Genomic DNA, 19,036 nt, shown 5'->3' with positions numbered 1-19,036 from the left:
GGTAAAGGGAAAGACAGTCTAGGGTAGTACTTATGCAATCTATACATGCCACAAATGTTCCTGATGGCTTGAAGACCCCAAGCAAAATCTCTAGTTAAAAACTTTCATTAAAACATCAAAATAAATTTCTCATATATAAGTATTATTTTCTTCTGAGATGGGAGAGCACATTGAAGGAATTAAAGCATTGACTTTCTCTCCCTTTAATCGCACTCTAATTCCACACATTCATTCCCTGTTGTAATCCATTGTGATAATCAAATCTTACCCCATCCTCTTTGACTTTTTTGGCATCGTCCAGTTTTTTCTTCTTACTTTCAGGCATTAGATCATCAAGCCAGCTTAGCTCACGCTTCAGAAAGCAAAGGTCCATCAATTTTCTAACAAAAACTAGAGCTAATACCTGCAATATATCATCAGAGATCAGATTAAGAAATATTGAGGGCATGCACATAGCAGTTGAAAAAGGTTCATTGTTAACAATTAAATTTAATACATATACTAAAACAAAAGTACACAATTCCTTTCTCACAAGGCAGACCTTCACTTTTGTCATTTTTCCCTAGTTGTTAAAAGGAGAAATGCAGTTTACTGCTTTGCCACATAATGCTACATAGAAGTGGCATATATAATGGGTATCACAATCCTTGTTACATTATCTGTTGCTCAGTTGGATCAGTATTCTAGCATACACAAAATCGAGTTACCACAGAAGACCAATGTTAATATTTACATTAGTATTTTTCATCAATAAAATTCATAAATACCAGTAATTATAAACAATAAACAGTATTAAAATTCAATGTTAGCATACACTAATATCTAAAGTTGAAAGACCTAATGACATAAGAGAAATTTTTCATTCTGTTTGTAATTCTTTTGCATTTTTAGTTCAAGTGTACAGAAATACAGAATTCTGCAAGTATTTATGGGAGATTGTTCACTCCAATATACAATGACCAACCATCCTGCTAGCTAGGCACAAATTAGTGAGCAAGAGGCACTTAATATGTGAAAAAAATGCATTTTTCACAAATCCAGCAGTGAAACAAGAAAGTTGTCCAGAATATATGGTAGAAAACTAAAATGCCCCACAAACTCTTAAATGCATGTAGGTGTGCCAAATTAGCCTGTTTGGAGTCAGGAAACAGTGTATTAAGTAAAAGTACACTCGATGCAGGAAGAGATCGCATGAATGAGGAGTTATGCGTCCACCATATTTGGTTTGAAGTGATGCTGTGAGGCCTTAAGTGAAAGGTTAACAATTATTTTTAATATGAAATCCTAAACAAAGTTGCAGTTATGAAGAAATATATACAAGATCACAACATTCAGAAGACTCAATAAAGAAACAGAAATCGGCCATTCAATCCTGAGCTTGTTCTGCCATTTAATTAGATCATGACTGATCTATGACCTAATTCTATATACCCGTCTTTGCCCCATTTTCCTCATCATTCTTTGGATATAAATCTAAGATATAAAGCTTACAAGTAATCTAGCATAATTTGTTAGTTGTGGAAAAGAGATCCAAACTTCTACTACCATTTCTGTGTTGGGGTGTTTACTAAGGTGTTTATTAATGTCACTCCTGAAAGATCAGACTCTAAGTTTTAGACTGTGCCACTTAGTTCTGGACTCCCTTATCTACCCTATCTGTTCAGTTTTAAAAACTTCAATCAATTGATCCATTTATTTTTTAAATTCCAGACAATACAGCCATAGTTTGTGTAACCTCTGAGAATATAACTCTGGGAATCCAGGCATCATTCTGATAATTCCACTTTGCACTCTCTTCCTAGGTCAGAGTGGACTAGTTGTACCGAAAGGTCTGTTTCCAAGCTATATGACGCTCTGACTCTCCCTAATGTATGGTACCCAGAACTGCTTATAAGATTTTAGGTATGGTTTTATGAGATATTTGCATAGGTACAACATACTTTTACCCCCTAATGTACTCTAGGCCTCTAGCTCAAAAGGCCAGCATTCCTTTAGATTTTAAAAATTATTTTCTGTACCTGTTCATGGTATCCTTAGCATTATGTAAGGGCATGAAAAGGATGGACTTCATGGTTGGACAAGGAGTTCAATATAGTAGTGAACATCTTGTGTTAAAGGGGAGCCATTATTGTCCATCCCTGAAAATGTTCTCGAAAGATTAAGTTTGGAAGGGCTCCAGTTGAAACAGATAGAGGAAAGAAATACCAAGAGTGGATCCATGCTCCCTCAGGTAGTTTGAGGAGACTTTGATAAGAAACGAGGCAACAAGAAAGAATATGGAGCCATCCTGTTTGATTGGTACTTGTTACTTAATGATCTTATGATTTTGCTGCATGACTACTGTGTTATATATCTAGTCTTATTCTCTAACTAAATTGTATATATTCATCATAATGGTTGCTGTCAACCCTGCAAATTGAATCCCTACAGTAGGTGATCGAAAGATACAAATGCTAAAGGAATTTATCAGTGATCTTGAGGAGCAGACACAAGGTAGGTCTTACAGCATGGGTGACCAAAGAGTAATGTTAATGGCTAAAGAAGGGAAGCCTGATACAAGGGGAAGGTCCAGCATGTTGAAGGAACCTGCTGCTTTTGTTTATGATTTGCAACAAAGGATACCACTTTTCAAATTAAGGATGACCTGTTAGTATTAATGTGTCATCCTTGCACTGCATGCTGATTAGAATAGTATTGTTAAAGTATGAAAATGTTAAATTAGATTCTGTTAATAACATAATGGGTGCTATGACTAAAGAAAGTGTGACACAACCAGTGGCTACTTAGGGGAACTGCGAAGGAGACCTCAATGGTGCAGAAATTGCACAAAGGATCCTCTTAATGCTGGCACTCATGATAAAATCAAAAGACCATAAGCTGTAGTAGCAGACGTAAATCATTCAGCCCATTAAATCTGCTCTAACATTCAAAGAAATCATGGCTGATTTGATAATCATTTGATAATCCTCAAAACCACTTTCCTGCATTTTCATTTAATGATTAAATGCTGTCTGTCGCAGTCTTGAATATATTTAATGAGCCATCCTTGATAGCCCCCTGCCGTTAAGGATGCTACAGATTCACTACCTTCTGAGGGAAGAAATTCTTCCTCATCTCTGTCTTAAATGAACAGCTCTATATTCTGAGATTATGTCTGGGTACTACACTTTAGAAAGGATATTCTGCTTCGAGACTGTTCCAGAAGGTGAAACAACCTCTCTGCATCAACCCTATCAAGTTCCCTCATAATCTTCAACAATTCATACAGTCCTAGAATCACACAGCACAAAATGAGACTCTTCAGTCCAACCAGTCCATGCCAAACATAATCCCAAACTAATCTAGTCCCATCTGCCTGCTCCTGGCCCATATCCCTCTAAACTTTTCCCGTACGTGCATCTAATTCTGCTACTACATCTAGTTAAACATTGTAATTGTACCCGCATTCACCACTTCCTCAGGAAGTTCATTCCATACGTGAATCACCCTCTGTGTAAAACATTTGCCTCTGATGTCTTTTTAAAATCTCTCTCACCTTAAAAATGTGCCCCCCCCCATCTTGAAATCCCCCATCCAAGGGAAAAGACAACTAGGATTAACTCTGTCTATACCTCTCATTATTTTATAAACTTCTATCAAGTCACCTTTCAACATCCTATGCTTATGATTTTGCTACATGACTAATGTGTTATATATCTAGTCTTATTCTCCAACTAAATTGTATATATTCATCATAATGGTTGCTGTCAACCCTGCAAATTGAATCCCTACAGTAGGTGATCGAAAGATACAAATGCTAAAGGAATTTATCAGTGATCTTGAGGAGCAGCCTATCCAGCTTTTCCTTATAATGCAAACATTCCATACCGAGCAACATCCTGGTAAATCTCTTCTGAACCCTCTCCAGATTAATAATATCCTTCCTGTGACTGGACGGCCAGAACTGCTCACAGTACTCCAGAAGAGGCCTCACCAATATCCTGTACAACCTCAACATGCTGTCCCAACTCCTATACTCAAAGGTCTGAGCAAAGAAGACAAGTGTGCCAGATGCCTTTTTTAACCACCCTGTTTATATGTGAAAGAATTATGTACCTGAAAACCCCAAGGTCCCTCTGTCCTACAATATTACCCAAGGCTCTACCATTACTTGTATAAGCCCTACCCTGTTTGTTGTACCAAAATGAAATACCTCACATTTATCCAGATTGAACTCCATCTGCCATTTTTCAACCCATTGACCCATTTGATCAAGATCCCTTTGTAATCTTAGAAAACCTTCTTCACTGTCTCCTATGCCACCAATTTTGGTGTCGTCTGCAAACCTACTAACCATGCCTTCGATATTCTCATTCAAATCATTTATGTAAATGACAAACAAAAGAGGACCCAGAACTGAGCCCTGTGCAACATCACTTGTCACAGGTCTCCAGTCCGAAATGCAACCCTCCACCACCACTCTCTGTCTCCTGCCATAAAGCCAATTATGTATCTAATTGGCAAGCTCACCCTGAATCTCATGTAACCTAATTTGACTAATTAGTCCATCATGCAGAACCTTGTCAAAGGTTTTACTAAAATCCAAATAAACAACGTCTACTGCACTGCCATCATCAATCTTAATGGTAACTTCGTCAAAAAACTCAATCAAGTTTGTGAGACACGATTTTCCTTGCACAAAACCATGCTGACTACCCCTAACAATTTTTGTCTCTCTAAATACCCATAAATCGTATTTTTTATAATCACCTCCAATAATTCACCCACAGCTGAAGTCAGACTTACAAGTGTATAGTTCCCTGGTTTCTCCTTACAACCTTTCTTAAACAAACATACAACATTAGGCACCCTCGAGTCATCAGGCATTTCACGTAGTTACAGATGATGCAAATATTCCTGCAAGGGGGTCTCACAATTTCCTCCCTTACTTCCCACAATGTTCTGGTTTCAATAAAGTCTCCTCTCATTCTGCTAAACTCCAATGAATACAGGCCTAACCTACTCAACCTCTTCCCCCAAAAACATTCCTCCATACCCAGGATCAGCCTAGTGAACCTTCTCTGGACTGCCTCCAATCCTACTATATATTTCCTTAGTTAAGGGGGCTAAAACTGTTCACAGTATTCAAGGCATAATCTAAGTAATGCTTTGTATAGTTTTAGCATGATTTCCTATTTTCATACCCCATTCACTTAGAAATAAAGCCCTTCCCAATCACCTACTAAACTCGTGTGATATATTTTTGTAATTTATGCACAAGGACCCCCAAATCTCTCCATATTGCAATATTGCAGTTTTCTGCAGTCTTTCTACATTTAAGTAATATTTAGTTCCTGTAAACTTCCTGCCAAAACGCATAACCTCACATTTCCCCATATGACACTTTTGCCCCACTTATTTAGTCTGTCTGCATCCCTCCATAGACTTTGCCATCCTCACCACCTTCCTTCTTGCCTATTTTTGTGTTGTCCACAAACTTGGCTATATTTCCTGATCTGAGTCATTAATATATATTATAAATAATTGTGGTTTCATTGATCCCTGTGGCACTGCACTAGTAACAGGTTTCCAACCTGAAATTGCCTCCCACTCCTGCCTTATTCCAACTTTCTGCCTTGTATTAGTTAGCTAGTCTTCTATCCATGTTAATATAATACCCACAACACCTTGGGCTTTTATCTTATAAGTAGCCTTACAGTGATACCTTAGCAAATGCCTTTTGGAAATTCAAATATACTGTATCTTTTGGTTTCCCTTTATCTATCTTTGTTACCTCTTTAAAGAACTTTGGTTAAATTGGTCAGGCATGATTTCCTCGTCAGGAAGCCATGCAGACTGTGCTTGATAGTATAATGTATTACTAAGTGTTCTGTTTTTACATTGTTTATAATAGACTAATATTTTTCCAATGGCAGATTTTAAGCTAAGTGGACATTTTTGTCTCTTTCTTTTTTGGATAAAGGTGTCACATCAGCAGTTTTCCAATTCTCTGGGATTTTTCCAGAATCTCGGGATAGGATTACTACCAGGTCATCCACTATCTATACAGCTACAGCCCCATTCATTCCCCTCATGTTCTTTTTTGTCTGTTGATAGATCTTCTATTTATTTCCTTTTCCCCTTTAGCCCTTTGATTATTTATTATTTTTGGAATGCTATTACTGCCTTCTACCATGGAATGCTATTAGATTAGATTAGATTAGATTACTTACAGTGTGGAAACAGGCCCTTCGGCCCAACAAGTCCACACCACCCCGCCCAAGCGCAACCCACCCATACCCCTACATCTACCCCTTACCTAACACTACGGGCAATTTAGCATGGCCAATTCACCTGACCTGCACATTTTTGGACTGTGGGAGGAAACCGGAGCACCCGGAGGAAACCCACGCAGACACGGGGAGAATGTGCAGACTCCACACAGAGAGTCGCCTGAGGCGGGAATTGAACCCGGGTCTCTGGCGCTGTGAGGCAGCAGTGCTAACCACTGTGCCACCGTGCCGCCCACAGTGTCTTCTTTATTCAACTCCTCTGCCATTTTTTGGTTTCCCATTATTATTTTTCCAGCCTCGTTCTCTAAGGGGCCTCTGTCTACTTTGGCCCCTCTCTTCCCTTTTTATACATTTAAAGAAGTTCTTGCTGTCTGTTTTTATATCACATGCCAATTTACCCTCAAAGTTTATTATCTTCTTTTTTTGTTGTCATCTTTTGTTGGCTTTTAAAACTTTACTAATCCTCTGGTTTACCATTAATCTTTGCTACATTGTATATTTTTCTTTCAATTTATCTTTAAATTTCTTGGTTATTCATCATTGGTTTACCCCTTTCCTAGAATCCTTTATCCCTGGAATATATCTTTGTTGTGAATCATAAACTTTTTTAAAACACCTACCATTGTTGATAGACATCTGGAATGGATTAGGAAAAGGGGTTGAGCAGAAAAGGCAGTTTGTGTCCTCATTTCTTTATAAATATCCTTTTTAAAGTTTAGCACAGTTGTTCCTAACCCAAGCTTTTTACTCTCAAACTAAATGCTAAAATATACCTTGTTATGGCCACTGTTTTCTCAGTGATCTTTTACTCTGAGATCATTTATTAAAACTTCTTAAGTAGCCATTACTTGATCCAAAATAGCCTGACCCCTGGTTGGATCCACAGTATATTGTTCTAGGAAACTGTCCTGAATACACCCTGTCAATTTTTGCTCATGGCTATCTTCCCCAATCTATGAATCTGGTCACCCTGCTATAGAAAAGGTATTATTAAATTGGAGATGATTCAGAAAAGATTGACCAGAATGTTGCCAAGACTGCATGGTCTGAGTTACAAGGGGTGGCTGGATAGGCTGGGTATCTTTTCACTGGAGTGTAAGAAATTGAGGGGTGACCTTATAGAGGTTTATAAAATCATGAGGGACAAAGACAAGGTGAAAAACAAAGATGTTTTCCCTAGAGTGGGGGAGTTCCAAACTAGAGGGCATATTTTTAAGGTGAGAGGAAAAAGATTCAAAAGGGACCTAAGATACAAATCTTTCACACAGAGGATGGTTCATGTGTGGAATGAACTGCCAGAGGGAGTGGTAGATGAAGGTATAGTTAAAACATTTAAAAGACATTTTGACGGGTACATGAATAGAAAAGGTTTGCAGGGCTATGGGCCAAACACAGGCAAATGGGATTAATTGAGTTTGGGAAATTTGGATGGCACAGACAAACTGGACTGAAGGGTCTGTTTCCATGCTGTATGGGTCTATGACTCTATTAAAGTCACCCAACATGAATATACTGCCTTTTTTACATGCCCTCATTATCACCTGATTTATTCTCTGTCTGAAAGTATCCTACCATTAGAGGGCCTATAGACTACATTCACCAATGTCTTCTTCCCCTCATTATCTCTTATCTGCACCCGTATGGATTCTACATCTTCTGATGCAAGATCATTTCTTGCTATTGTACTTATTATGTCTCACTCTAACAATGCTACCCCACCGTTTCCTTCTTATTTGTCCTTTCAAAAAATGATGTTGACTTCAATGCACTTGAGACAAGTATCAATGAAAGAACAGAGAACCTATTGCAGTACAGTAATCTGTGCTGAACAGATCAGTGGCCTCAGCTTGCAGGCAAGACATCATTGCAAGTGCACAGAAATGGCAGGTGTGCCATAACAGTTCCAGCGTGCATCACAGGAACAGATGATGTATTTAAAAGCTGCAAAATATGAGTGCAGAACAGCTTATTCCTGGTACAGATAAAGATTCCTCCAGATCACTGGTAAATGGAATTAAAGGCCATTGAAAAATCTGGAAATGTGCAAGGGTTGTCAATTACCAGTTAATCCTTAAAGCAGATATTTGCCTAATGTCATGCATAATACAGGCATTTCATATTAAGAATTTCAGTCAACATTTTTGAAAATTGGACACAAGCTGTTAAAATGGCTGCCACAAATCATGCAACCTTTGTCACTTAGACCAGACAGTATCAAGTCTCAGGAAAATGCCTAATTAAATGTAGACATAGTGAGGGTACCTGTGGAATTCACACGTTATTGTTTAAGAATGGGTCAAAACACAGACTATGAAGTTGACAGACTCCCTGTCTCAATGTTTCATACTGAACAAAAGGGAACGTTGAAACTTCTGAACTCTACCCAGTCTTGTTTGGAGGCCATTATGATTGGTTGCTGTCACCTTCCCATTGCCTCACAATGCCTCCCCATCCAATCCGGACTGGATAGGCCTCAGAAGGGCTAATACACAACAGGGGATGTGGATTCAACTTGAACTTGTAAAAGGCCACATGATAAGATGGCTGATCTTTCAGAAGGAAAAAAAATGGCAAATTGCTGTTTGCAGGTAGATCCAGCAATCCATCAGTTGTTAGCCAGTCTGAGAACTAGACTTTGAAATGAGCTGCTAGAGTACTTAGTCTGATACAGTTTCAAAGTTAACCTAAAAACCAACCTCCGAGATAATCAACTCCAAGAAACCTCACAACCTGCTGTAACCTTTTATTTTACAAGACTCTCTTTTCAACTTTAAAGCATCAAATCCATTCAAGAAATCACAGGTCTGCCAAGTGGGAGACCAGAGATCAAATATCAATAACTGTAATCTGTAACTATTCATGTGTGTATGTCAGTGCAAATGGCCATGCATGAGACAGAATGTGCCATAGCATTAATTTGCAGCAAGTGCAAGAGTATAAATAACCTTTAGTTTTAAACTTAAGATCGGGTTGCTGCTGGATTATTTAGTTGCAATACACACTCTAAAGTTAAGAAAAAGCACATTACTTTCCATTCAAAACATACTTATTAAGGTTAGTAAGCAGCACATAAACACTGTCTGTGACAAAAGGAATAGTACATGAGGTAGTTCAAGTTACTCTAGTTTACAATACATGAGAAGAAAGTGGAGCACATGGATCATATTCACTGCAAGTACTATTAGGCAAATCAAAAAAAAAGTCACTCAAATCTTCAAATAAGTCTTTTAATATATGCAGTAGAAATCCAAAACACATGAAATATGCCAAGACAATACAAACATGACAGGGTTAAAGAGGAAAATTACACAAAGCAGGAGATGCTCATGAACAAATCTGACTTGGTCCGGTAAAAAAAAACTTTCAGCTTCTTTCTTAGAATAAATCATCATGCTTTATGACATAGCAGTCTCTATTGTTGCATGGCTGATTTTGTGATGATAATTGCTGCATCCTGTGGCCTATGGCTTATTATTGCTGCTCAGATATTGTTACAGTGAAGCCTTTATCCTTGGAGAGATGTGTGCTACGTGTCACACATGAAATGGACTGGAAATCTTCTCTATTGCAAAGGCACTCATAATTGGTCAAAATGTCTGATACCTTGCTGGAGTTCCCTCCTCCTAATTTTACTCATTATAGTTCTGCTCTATCAAGGAAAGCATACAGGTGTAATGAACCATGGTTGCACTATGATCGGCTGAAATGTACAAGTCAAGTGCTCCTTGGAAAAGGTCAACAGAATGATTTTTTTAGTCAATGATTCCATGTTCATAGAGTAACAACGCTTCCTCTCAATTAAAGTGCAAAATTATGTACAAGCACACAAGCATCCACATGTAAAGTTTATGATGCTATGTCTCCTAGGAAAATTGTAATACACTTGTGTGTTGCTGCTCATTGTCAAGGTTTATAGATATATGCATGGTGAAATGGAGCAATTGTCACTTGTTTTATTGAATTAGTTCATACATCAGTATTTGATGTAAACAAATGAAAGGCTCTGTGGCACACTAGTTGAGTGTGATGTAGAGTTCCCCTGTGGCTGATAGTATAGTACAGACGTTGGACTGTGTCTACATGTCTATTCTTTGAAGATGGTACATCTTAGTGGCAGCCTTTTCACTGGGCCATGGTCTGCATGGGCTTTCATCTGCTGAGATTCAGGGAGCCTATGATCGCACAGTTTATCCACTTACGTGGAATATTGGCAGTGGTAATCTCTTATTTGTTTACTTATATGATAATTTGTTCTCCACCCATGTAATTAAACATTTCAAACAAAAGCTTCTTTCTCTACTGAGATTATTATTTTCTGTAGATCCAAAGAAAGAACTGGTACTTGTATTACGCCACTCATGACCTCAGAATATCCCAAAGCATTTGACAATCGATTACTTTTGAAGCAGAAATGTAGGAATCACAGCAACTAATTAGCGCACAGTAAATTCTCACAAACAGCAATTTAATCATGACTAGGTCATCTGTTTTTATTAAATATTAAAATATTGTTGATTGAGGGTTAACTATTTCCTAGCGACTAGGGATAATGTCTAGTTCTCTATGAGAGAGCAGCCAAGATCTCTGTTTAATGTGCCATCTGAAAACATTACTACTAACAGCGCAGCACCCCCTTAGTACTGCACTGGAGCATCAGCTTCAATTTTTATGCTCATAAATTTTATATTGTACATGATAAGTGGAAGATCGAAAGTGAGGGCTTTAATTTGCATGACTCGTTTTAGCTCTAGAAAAGTTCAAAACAGCATTATGTTGGCAACATTCATAAACTATCGTAAGAGCTTCACTGGAAGTTCTGAAAATGCATTAAAAATAAATCAAAATTGCCTGGTTGATGCTTGCTTTATTTAGATATATCAACCTAAATGCACATTATGGAGCAACATTCTGTTCAGAGTTCCTAATCTCCTTGAGCAATTCGGAAAAGTGAAGAAGGGGAAAATTTACAGAACCTGTAGCACGGTCATTTTTAAGTATTTCCTGATAGGAGGTTAAAGGGCAACGTTGGTCTGTTGCCCACTGTTGGGCAGAAGCCGATATGTATCTCAAAGAGACCTAAAGGAAGGTAGGAAGAGGAAAATAACTTTAAAATCAAGTAAACAGTGCAAAAAAAAAACCAAAATTTTACCATCATCGGAAAGACAATTGCCGCAGGTGAGGCTTTGATGACCCACAGCAGGACCAGACAGGTGAGCTGTATGAGTGTAAAAAGGTGAACTTTGCGCAGAGGCACATGACGCAGGTAGATAAAATCTGGTTGGTGCTTGGCTGGCATCGCAAATAGTTGCAGACGATCAAAGAACTGGAAAAAGCAAGATTTAATAATTAAAAGGGTTGGTAACTTTCAAAAGATCAGGCTCATCCATAGTATTCATTATAAAATTATATTGTGTTAAATTTGTGAAACCATTATCAGCCAAAGGCAAGATTTTTGAATTAAGATAATAAAGTAAGCAACAAATATCTTCAGGTGTAATGCAGTTTGCATCTTTCCAAAATTGTTGTGTGAGGGGAGGAGAAAAAGAGTTAATATAAATGGGTACTAAAATATGTGTCACTCAATTTTGGGAATATATTATACTGAAACACGTTTGATACCTGAAAAATAAATCCAGTTTGTCTGCTTGTCTTTTTGCTTCTAAATGAAACCAACCGGTAATTTACTCTTTTACAAAGTAGAAGTAAATTCATAATGCCGTTTCTAACAATGCTGAATATAATGTATGAAGAAAATGAGACTTTGTTTAATTTTCTATTTGAAATGATGTCTCTAAATTTGCTAAATTATGCAAAGCATATTAACAATTGAAATTCTACAATTATGAAACTCAACATTAAATAGCACAAAATTGTTTACTTGTTTGACAAAGCAGTTAAAATATTTGGGTTCCAGAGAAAATAATTAATATACAGTATATTTTCTTCATAGTATTAAATACTACTGTATTACAAATTTCATATGGCGAGTATAATTCTGCTACATGTTGCAGTGGAAAGTCTGTTTTCTGAATGTACTCCTCACCTGAATTCCTTTCAGTGATGAGACCCCCATGTAAAGAAAGACTCCGTAAAGCACTGGCATCGGAATGAACTGTGAATACAAAGTGATTGCAGTGTCACAAATGAAACTGGCACATATTGCTGGTCCACTCAATATTTCTCCTGATGTGACTTTCCCCGCTACTGTACAAAATGATTTTACAAACAGTATAGGTTACTGGTAATTCAATGCCAAGACTAATTTGTAACTATAGTAATTTACAGCTTAAAAGGAACCCATAGCTTGCTGCACATGACAGCATATGTGACAACTATTCATAGAATCCCAAAACTGTGGAAGCAGGCCATTGGCCCACCAAATCCTTACTGACCCTTTGAGGACCATCTTATCCAGACTTACACCGCCACCCTATGCCTGTAAAGCTGCATTTCCCATGCATCTCTGGACACTATGGGTAATTTAACATGGCCATCACTTAACCTGCAAATCTTTGAACTGTGGGAGGAAACCGGAGGACCCGGAAGTAGCCCACACAGACCATAAGACATAGGAGCAGAGATCAGGCCATTCAGCACAGGGAGAATGCGCAAACTCCATACAGACAGTTACCCGAAGCTGGAATCGAACCCAGGTCCGTAGTGCTGTGAGGCAGCAGTGCTAACCACTGATCCTCCATGCTATCTCTATTGGTGTGCAATAACTTCAAACTGATTTTTTCATTCTCTCTTCCAGCAAAATGTCTTCCCCTTCACTCAGCAACTTTCCTAATAGTACATTCAAGAGAAAGATAATGGCATAGCAATGTCACTCGATTTGTAATCCAGAGGCCCAGGCTAATGTTCCAGGGGCATGGATACAAATGTCACTGCTGCAGCTGGTGGAATTTAAATTTAAATCATAAATCTGGAATTGAACATTGAAACTATCATTGATAGGTTGTTCAGGGTTTCAGAAGGATAGAGAGAAAGGAAAAGGAGGTGTTGTAGCTTTGTTAGTAAAGGATATATCAATGCTGTAGTGAGAAATAATTTTGGCACTGAAGATCAAGACAAATAGGTAGAAATAAGAAATAGCAAAAGAAACAAGTCCCTGGTAGGCATAATCTATAGGTCCCCTCAGTAGTTCCACAGTAGAACACAGTATAAACCAGGAAATAATGGAGACTTGTACAAAAGTTAGAAATAATTGTGGCTGGTTTTAATATGCTTAATTAAATTGGGAAGTATTGTCTTGATGGAAAGCTCAGAGTGTATTAGAGATTGATTCTTGGAACAAAGATCTAGTATTGTTTAATGAGATGGGATTAATTAATGATCTCATAGTAAAGGATCTTCTAGGGAACAGTGATCACAGCAGACTGGAAAGGGCAATAAATTTGATACCACATTAGTGTTCTGATGTTAAACAGATGTATTAGGACAGATTTGGGCCTAGTGGATCTGGTAGAAAGCCTAAAAGGTAGGATAGTTGATGAATAGTGGCAGACACTGCCATTCAGTTGCTCCCAATGAAATTATATTCCAGCTGGGAAGAAAGATTGTAAGGGTGATAAAGCATCCATGTCTAAGCAAGGAAGTTAAAGATACCATAAAGGCAAAAACTAAGGCATACCATATTGCAAAGGTCAGACTAGAGGCGGGAGGATTTGGAATCTTTTAAAGACCAACAAAGGCCTACAAAAAACTTAATAAAAATAATGATGGTTAATTATGAAAGATAACTAATGCAAAACATAAAAATGGACAGCAAATGTTTCTGCAAGTACATAAAAAGAGAATAGCTGAAGTGAATGTTGAATGTAAACTCAATAGGCTGAAGTGTCTCATCTAGTGACCCATCTACAAACAGCCTCCCTTGCTGTTTCAACAAAGCAGCACTGTAAACATGACTTACAACGAGTTTTTTCAAAAGTGCAGCATTCCTTTCACAATCCTTGGTTTAAAATAGTCCTTTTCCTTTTTCAGTACACAATGAATAATACTGAAAGATAAAGCGATGCAGTCTTTGTATAAGGATTTGATTGGCTGACTTGATCAGTGTTCTGGGACCGGAGAATATGACTACAAGTGAGTCAACTAAAGGGCAGGATCACAGAAGCCTTGGCCTTTGTAATTGTCCAACAGGTTTGAGGATTTTTCAGTTTGTCTGAGGTGAGAACGAAGGCCACAGGATGGATGAGCAAACTGAGCATGCCACAGTGGTACGAGAAGCCATTCAACAGGAGTGAGTAAGGAGAAATGTTGTGTAGTAGGGGATGGTATAGCGAGGGAGATTGATTCTCTGCAGCAAAGAACCTGAGTCCAGATGGCTGTATTGCTTGTCTGGTCTCAAGGATTGGCATATCTGTTCAGGGTTGGAGAGGAACTTGCAGTGTCATAGAGTCATAGAGGTCTACAGTTCAGTAAAAAAGGCCCTTTGGCCCATCATGTCTAGTCAAAAACAAGTATCCAACTGTTCTAAGTCCATTTTCCAATTCCTGGCCCATAGCCTTGTTTGCTTCAGGATCACAAGTGCATGTCTAAATATTTCCGAAAGGTTATGAGAGTTTCTCCCTCTATCACGCTTACAGATAGTGAGTTCCAGATCTACAACACCGTCAGGGTGGAAGACATTTTCTTCATATTCCCCTCTAAACCTCTTGCCCCTTAACATACACCTATGTACCCCGTCATTGATCCCTCCACCATTGGGAAAAAATTCATTCTTTCCAACTTACCTATGCCCCTTATAATTTTGTTCATCTCAATCATGTCCTTCCCCTCAGTCTCCTCTGCTCCAAGGAAAACTCCAACCCCAGTCTGTCTAAACTCTCTTCATAACTGAAACTCTCCAGCCCAGGCAACATCCTGGTAAATCTACCCTGCTCCCTCTCCAGTGCCAACACATCCCTCCTATCCTGGATTCCAGAACTGCACACAATACTCTAGCTGTGGCCTAAACAATATTTGTATATAGTTCTGGCATAGCCTCCCTCTGCTTAAACTCTATGCTTCGGCTAATAAGAGCAAATATCCATAATGCTTTCTTAACCAGTTTCTTAATGATTTAAGGGACCAGTGGATATGCACACCAAGGTCCCTCCGACCCTCAGTGGTTCTGAGGGCTCAATGTGTACTTCCATGCCTTGTTTGTCCTGCCCAAGTTCATTGTCTCATGCTGATTGGGACTGAATTCCATTTGCCACTGACCATCCATCTAAATCCTAATGTCAGCTAAAGTTATCCTCCTCACTATTTACGATCCTATCAATTTCCATATCATCCACAAATTCACTGATCAATGCTCCGACCATCAAGTCTAAATTATTTATATATACCTCAAACAGCAAGAGCCCCAACACTGATGCCTGTGAAACCCCACTAGACACAAAAACACACCTTGACCATCATCCTCTGCGTCCTGCCACTCCACCAATTCTGGATCAATTAGCCAAATTTCCTTGAATCCCATGGGCTTTACCTTCACTACCAGTCTCTCATGCTGGACCTTATTAAAAACAAACATTGCTAAAGTCCAAGTAGACATCAAATAGATTGTCCTCAGATACACACCTAGTCACCTCTTTGAAAAATTCAACCAAGTTGGTCAGACATGATCTCCCATTAACAAAACAATGCTAATTGTTCTTGATTGATCCCCATCTCTCCAAATACAGATTAATTCCATCCCTCAGAATTACTTCCAATACCTTCCCCATCACTGAGGTTAAACCGAATGGCTTGAAGTTTCCTGGCTTATCCCTTCCTCCCTTCTTGCATGATCTTAGCACATTGGCTGTCTTCCAGTCCTCTGGCACTTCTCCTGTGGTGAGAGAGGAATTGAAAATCAGTGTGCCTTGCTCATCAGCCTGGGTTACATTTCATGCGGTCCAGTTGGAGGATCCAGTCATCATGGTCTACGTAGGCACCAATGACATTGGTGGGAAACTAAGAAGCAGGGCCTCAAAGGTCATAATCTCTGGATTATTACCTGAACCGCATGCAAATTTCTTTATGGAAAATCAGATTAAAGAAATGAATGCTTGGCTCAAAAACTGGTGAGAGGGGTGGATTCCAGTTCATAGAGGACTGGCATCAATACTGGGGAAAGTGCAATCTGTATTAATTGGATCATGTCCACCTAAACTGTACTGGTGATTTTGCTGATGTATAATTAGGGATGGAGGAAGAATTTTAAATTAAGCAGTGGAGATAGGGTGAAGCAACTCCACAGAGGCCAATATCCTGTGACCAAGTCACCCTGTTTATCATGGAGAGTCCTTGACATTGATCTACTTCTGCAGAGCCAGGGCTCAGACTGAACAGAACCTGTGATACTCCAGTTTATTTATCTTTTTTTGTTGTTCTTTAAGCACTGCCCTTCCACATCAAAGGGCAATGCTGTGTGATCAAACAGTGAAGCGGAGAAACTTCCTGTTTATTTTTTTTTCCCCAGCACCCATGGTGTGTGTGTGTAGGTACTCCAGTTTATATTTGTCAGCCAGGTCTCCCTGATTGGACCAGATTAACAGCCTCAATCAGGGAACTCATATGAGATCCACCTGACTGACCTTGTTAGACTCATTACATCCCCCTCCCTCTGAGTCCGAGTACATAGACTAGTTCTTCGTTTTTGTAACTCCTTCTGGGGCATTTTAGCACTGGGTCAGGTCCCTCCAACTCTGCCTCTGATACAGGCAGCGCGTAACACATAATAGTTCACCTCTTGCATCCAGAGTGTTTCCTGAAGGCTATGGCTTGGCTACACGACCATTTCCAAGGCTGGCCGATTTTTAAGAGTTGATGCAAAGTTGCCAGGATGAAGACCAAGTTATGTATGGGCCTTCTGTAATTGTTCACCAGCCCAAGGAAAGACTTAAGCTCTAGTACATATGTGGGAGACCTTTGATCGTCCTCACTTTATCTTCCAAAGGGTGTAACCTGTCTTGTTGATTCTGTAGCCCAAATAGGTCACTTAGGGTGCCTGGAACACATATCTTTCCCTTCTAAGGCATACACCCATCTGGGAGAAACATCTAAGGACTATTTCCAAGTTCTTTAAGTGCTCCTTATTGATCTTCCCTGTGATTAGCACAACACCTTGATATTAGATTAGATTAGATTAGATCACTTACAGTGTGGAAACAGGCCCTTCGGCCCAACAAGTCCACACCGCCCCGCCGAAGCGCAACCCACCCATACCCCTACATCTACCCCTTACCTAACACTACGGGCAATTTAGCATGGCCAATTTACCTGACCTGCACATCTTTGGACTGTGGGAGGAAACCGGAGCACCCGGAGGAAACCCACGCAGACACAGGGAGAACGTGCAAGCTCCACACAGAGAGTCGCCTGAGGCGGGAATTGAACCCGGGTCTCTGGCGCTGTGAGGCAGCAGTGCTAACCACTGTGCCACCGTGCCACCCATATGGCGGCCAGGGCTAAACCTTGTAAAATGTTCTCCATCGTCCACTGGAAAATGGCACAGGCTGAAGATACTCCAAATGGCAGTCTTTGTTTATTGGTACAAATCCTTATGGATATTAATTGTAGCATACTTCTGGGAATCCTCATCTAACTGCAATTGCAGGTACGCATGGCTCATGTCAAGCTTCGTGAAGGACAGCAACCCCTTCCAGCTTTGTGTATCAATCCTCTGTGTGAGAGATTGGGTATTTATCCAGCTGTGAAAAGCAGTTTACCATTCACAAAGGCAAACCGACCCAATGAGGCTTAACAATCGGTGCTGCCTATTCCATAAACTGGACTGGTTTGACAATTCCTTCACTTTCCAGCCTTGTGATTTCTGCCTCTACTTTTGCCCGTAAGTCAAATGGCACTGGACAGGCCTTGCAGAATCATGGAATTACTTCCTGGTCAATATGCAAGGTGGCCTTGGCTCCTTTGATAGTCCCTAGACCTTCCTGAAAAACCTCTGGTTATTTAATTAGGACTTCACTCGGGCAGTCATTTTCTACTTGAAAAATGTTGAGCCAATCATGTGGAATCTGTCTCAAACAATTCTGTCCCATCCAGCTTGGGCCTGAGCCTTTTACTACAATCAGTGGGAACCAAACCAGCTGCTTCTGATAAGAAGCCAGAACCAAAGTTGTACCCTTAATCTGTAAAGGTTCCGCGATATCGGTTCTCAGTGTAGCTGAGGTCTTACACAAACCTAAGGGTTGGAGTCCAGAGTGAATTTTGTTAATGATTGGTTCTGCGGTCACTGGTATCAATCTCCATGAGAACTAGGTGACCATTTAACCAGGCATTTAATTGTTAGATCTGTTTGGATGTTGCTAAGCAATTTAACTGTTCCAAACCAGATGTAGATGGACTTCCCAGGGTGTGCACTCTCCTGGATACTGACCTATGAGTTCTCTTACTCAATTCAGGCCCTAGTGGACTCTTTCGTTGTCTCAAGTCCTTATACCGGCAGCAACTACAATGGCTTACCAACCCAGATCCTGAAGAAAAATTTAACTGGCCAATGCCTGTCTTGTTTTGGGGTTTTGCTGTGGGCTGACCTCGAGTCCCTCTGTTCAGGCTATGTCCTGAGTGAGGCTATGCAACTGCCATCCCTCATGTAGTGTTCCCCAAGCTCAGTTGGAGTGTCGAGGGTGTCTACTTCCACCAGAATACCCTATAACTCATATGCTCCACTTGCCGCATTGTCCAATGATAAAGCCAAATGTAGTGCATGTTTAAAGTCCACTTGGACTTTAGCTAGTAGGTGCTTTTGCATAATAACATAATTAATC

At 39.6% G+C, this 19,036-nt stretch overlaps 1 protein-coding gene across 3 annotated transcripts in view; it reads right to left on the bottom strand.

Annotated features, from left to right (window-relative positions):
- Positions 1 to 19,036, bottom strand: part of LOC140471127 (electroneutral sodium bicarbonate exchanger 1-like) — a 767,860-nt gene that overhangs the window by 23,626 nt on the left and 725,198 nt on the right. For all 3 annotated transcript variants that reach the window (XM_072567015.1, XM_072567017.1, XM_072567016.1), the window contains exons 20-22: positions 12,316 to 12,384; positions 11,422 to 11,595; positions 269 to 403 (exon numbers count right to left, since the gene is read on the bottom strand). In XM_072567015.1, coding sequence (XP_072423116.1) covers positions 269 to 403; positions 11,422 to 11,595; positions 12,316 to 12,384 — 378 coding nt within the window. The remainder of the gene's footprint in view (positions 1 to 268; positions 404 to 11,421; positions 11,596 to 12,315; positions 12,385 to 19,036) is intronic.

This window comes from Chiloscyllium punctatum, chromosome X (genome assembly GCF_047496795.1).
Source record: "Chiloscyllium punctatum isolate Juve2018m chromosome X, sChiPun1.3, whole genome shotgun sequence".
Classification (NCBI taxonomy): domain Eukaryota; kingdom Metazoa; phylum Chordata; class Chondrichthyes; order Orectolobiformes; family Hemiscylliidae; genus Chiloscyllium; species Chiloscyllium punctatum.
This window is presented reverse-complemented; position numbering and strand designations above follow the sequence as displayed.